The 4,121-nt window shown below is 36.2% G+C and overlaps 1 protein-coding gene across 1 annotated transcript; it reads right to left on the bottom strand.

The window, feature by feature from the left end:
- Positions 1-1,224: 1,224 nt before the first annotated feature.
- LOC132167682 (serine/threonine receptor-like kinase NFP) lies at positions 1,225-3,812 on the bottom strand. Its single transcript, XM_059578695.2, is given in 4 exon segments — positions 1,225-2,112; positions 2,114-2,425; positions 3,248-3,604; positions 3,606-3,812. Coding segments are annotated over 4 exon segments (1,764 nt in total).
- Positions 3,813-4,121: the final 309 nt, after the last annotated feature.

Here is a 4,121-nt window from a genome sequence, read left to right as displayed (position 1 = left end):
ACCACACAATGTTTCATGGCTGCATGGTCGCTTAAGTGCAATAGGTTTACAACACATTGTGGCTGCAATGAATAATGTGCTTCATAATATATCATGGACCAAAAGGGGGATTTGTCAGAGGTATGATCACATCAGACATGACTATGAGTAAGTAAAAGCATGTTAAGTACTCAAGAGTTGGATGGAATGACGATACGAGAAGATGTGGAATATAATTTGCGTGGAGTATAGAAGATCTGCAAGGTATAAAAACCAGACATTTTCTACTTATGATAGCTTGAAAGGCCTCATTTGGAGGGATGATGATCAGATTTAGGAGAAGCCTAAAAGTGTAGGTCTAGGACATGAAGTTTATGCAATGTTCTCGTTTCTTGTACAGTTGTACTACTGTATAATAAACGTGGAGGCCAGTGCGGTATGATTGTGGTTTTTATTATGTAATATGCGTTTGATGTTTTTCCCCATTGCATGTGTTGTTTATTGCTGTGTTTAATGTCATGTTCATAGCGTACCTGCTTTTGTTTATTGGCTAAGAGTGATGTGTTGCATGTTGTTCGATTCAATTTGGAAATTACCCAATAGGTGAAAAAGAGTTTTTTTTTTTTTTCTTAAGTGAAAACTGTTGTCCAAACGCTTAACCACTATTTTCTATTTCAAAAAAAGTTTGCCAAACGAATTTTTAACAAAAAGACAATAGAAACAGTTTTCTATTTTTATTCTCGAAAACAAAAACAGAAATCGATTTGTCAAATGTGCCCATAGAAATCAATTTGCCAATAGAAAGTGAGGATTTATATCAACTTTCGTTTTCTATCTTCTTTATCCATTCACAAAACAAAAACAAAAACAAAAAACTGTTATCAATCTGCAAAAATGCATAAAATAAGATCTGAGAACTGCCTGAAATACTAAAACAAAAATTTACATGGGTATATAGAACATGAGATCTATCTTACATGCTGTTATTTTAATAACAGCATGTATGTTGTAGTGTAAGCAACGGTCAAGATTGAATCTCAAAGTTGACTTGTTTTTAAAAACTTTTAATAGGAGAGAGAAAATGAAGAGAGATTTCTTTTATATTCAATCTTGACCGTTGCTTACACTATAACATACATGTTATTATTTTGATAACAACATAAGCCGGATCCATAGAAAATGAACAAGTAAGAGATCTATAATTGAAAAAAAAAAAAAAAAAAAAAAAAAAAAAGTACAGATCTATTAATAAACTGGACCCATGACTTTTGTTTCAGGAGATGACTGAGTAAGAAGAGACAGACTATATACAATCTCCCCCATACTTGGCCTTGCCATTGATTTATCCAGCGTGCAAGCCCTCCCCAAAGCTGCCAAGCTGATGGCACCATCAATTGTACACAATCCCTTCAAGTTTGGATCAATCCATTTCCTTAACGTCTCCTCTCTGCTCCCCTCTTCCCCTTCAAACATCCACCTTATCTCCTTCCACAGCATACCAACCTCACCATTTTCCTTCACTGCCATGGCTTTCTTCCCCGAAAGCAGCTCCAGCAGAACAACCCCAAAGGCAAAAACATCCACTTTCGGCATAATAACATCGTTTGCAGCTGCAGATCTAGCCATGGAGAAATTTGCTATCTTTGCCTTGAACATTGAGTCGAGAAGTATATTGCTTGCTCTTATATCTCTGTGAACAATCGTCGGCTGTGTGTGTTCATGCATGTAGTAAAGACCCTTTGCTACATCTAACGCAATATTTAGCCTCTGATTCCATGTGAGGAAAGCTAAAGAGTTATCAAGCGATCCATTCTCTGGATATTCATATACCAAGAACCGATTTCCTTCTGTGTTTGATGAGATGCCGACTAATCTCACCAGATTTGCATGATTTACTTTCTGCAGGATTTTCAGCTCCTCTCCGCAGCCATCTTCCTTGGTTTTCTTCACTGCAAAGACCACCCCGTTGATGGTTGCCCTGTAAACTGATTTCCCAATCCGACATGTTTCACTGAGGTTCATCGTTGCCTCCATGATCGTTTTATTCTCGTACACTGTCGGCTTGCTGAGGTAGCCTGAAACTCCAGGGAGTAGCTTTTCCTTAAAATCTTCGCTTTTTGGTTGCTCCTTAATTGGTTTGTATCAGATCACTGGTCTCCAGAGAGGAACCCGTGCGATTTATAGTCTTCTTCTTTCTCTCACGTAAACAATAAGCATAGACCAACAAAGCAACCAAAAGGAGCACCAAAACAGCAGCTCCCAAGCTTACAACAACGACGAGAAAAAACATCCTATGATGTCTGGGATGAGGAGGGTGAGATTGAGAGAGAGCTGGCAACTGTGACACGGGGATCAGCACCGGAACCCCCACTGCGGAGGTGAAGTTGTTGCCGTAGCCATTTTCAGCTACAATGGCGGCAGGGGAGGCACCAAATGTAGCACTCACCTGCAGTGGCGCGGAGGCAAAATTTACTATTCTAGGCCAAATTAAAAATATAATAAATGCAATTTAAAATATAAAATTTAAAAATTTAAAAAAAAAAAATTAATGTTTTTCAACTATAACAGTTAGATTTCTACAACTAAAGTTTTAAAATGATATTATTTAAGATTTGAAGTTTCGTCATTGAAATTCAACCACGTATTACTTTTTGAAATCTCAACTTCTTTTCTTTTAAATAGATAGTTTTTAATTTTGCATTGTGATTCATGAACTTAAATTTTTAAATTTAAATTACAATTGCATAAGAGATAACCATATTGATAAACAAGAAATAAACAATCATATAGTAGAAACAAACACATATATATATAATCATGGAATAAATTATATACAACGGAAGTGCTTACCTTTTTGCTTCGATTATAAATACTACTGAACTTATTTTTTTTAAACATATATTTTTCGAAATTTTTTACAAACTAATTTTATATGAATCTTATAATATCCTCTAAGTAGCAAATAGTGCTTAATACCCGATGTAACCAAAACAATAATATCATTTTTGCCTTATTTACTAATTAGAGAAAAGAAAATGGTTACCAATAATTCAATAAAAAACTTTAGAGTAATTAAAAAAAAAAAAAAGACAGATTTTCAAAAGACCAAATGAGCCTCTCTTAAAAGGTTTTTTTTTTTTTTTTTAATGACAAATCTGTGTGGAGGCCATTTTCAAATTTTTCCTTAATTATAGAAAAAAAAAAAAAAAAAAAAAAAAAAAAAAAAAAGTTGAAATTGAAATTGAGATTATGGCTCGCCACCGCTCACCTGCAAAACGTCTTCGTTGGGCTGCCACACGTATGTGATGAGGTTTGTGATACCATTTTCTATATGGGTTTTCGAGGGGCACTTGCAGAACAAAGGGAAGATTACTTCTGTGCCGATCTGCAGGAGCGTTGGAGTAAGCGCGGGGTTCATCTCTTGCACAACAAGCCAGTTGGTGAGATTTTCGAATGAATTTACTGAGACGAAGTAGTAGTTATCACCTTCCTTGATCTTGTATGTGATGTTGGCGAAATAACGGTGATCTGTGCACCCGCAGGTGATCGGAACGAGCAAGAGTTGACGGGGAAATAGTAACTGGTTGTCGCCGGCGGCGAGGCTGCTGGCTTTTGCGATTGATGAAAGGAGGATCGAAGAGCTGAGATATGTTTTCAAGATCCAAATAGTTTGGTGGGTTGGCGAAGTAGGCGACGTATGTTTCGCAGGAAGGGGTTGAATCCACTGAGCATGAAAAGTTTGTGCCGCCATTGTTTTGAGCTGTGGTGTTTGTGAGGGAAAAGAAGAAAGTCAGGAGAAAGAGAACTCGGGAGGTGGGGAAAGAGGCCGCCATTGTTTTGAGCTTGGGCTTAAGCTCTTTCAAAGAAGAAATATTGTTTGAGATGTCATAAAGATTGACAAAAAAAGCTCAACATCATCGTTAGAATGGAGCTTTTGATTTTAATACAAGTAGATTTTGAAAATGTCTTTTTGTTTTTTAATACAAGTAGATTTTGAATTTTTTTTAAAAAAAAAAAAAAAAAACAACCACTACAAAAACCCTCAAAATTTGGGACGTTCGGGAATAAAACGACCTTACCAAGAGTCATTTTAATAGTAAAATTACACATCTCAGAAGGAGGGGTCATTTAAACAGTAAATC

The sequence above is a fragment of the Corylus avellana genome, chromosome 2 (assembly GCF_965113065.1).
Source record: "Corylus avellana chromosome 2, dhCorAvel1.hap1.2, whole genome shotgun sequence".
In the NCBI taxonomy this organism is placed as follows: domain Eukaryota; kingdom Viridiplantae; phylum Streptophyta; class Magnoliopsida; order Fagales; family Betulaceae; genus Corylus; species Corylus avellana.
This window is presented reverse-complemented; position numbering and strand designations above follow the sequence as displayed.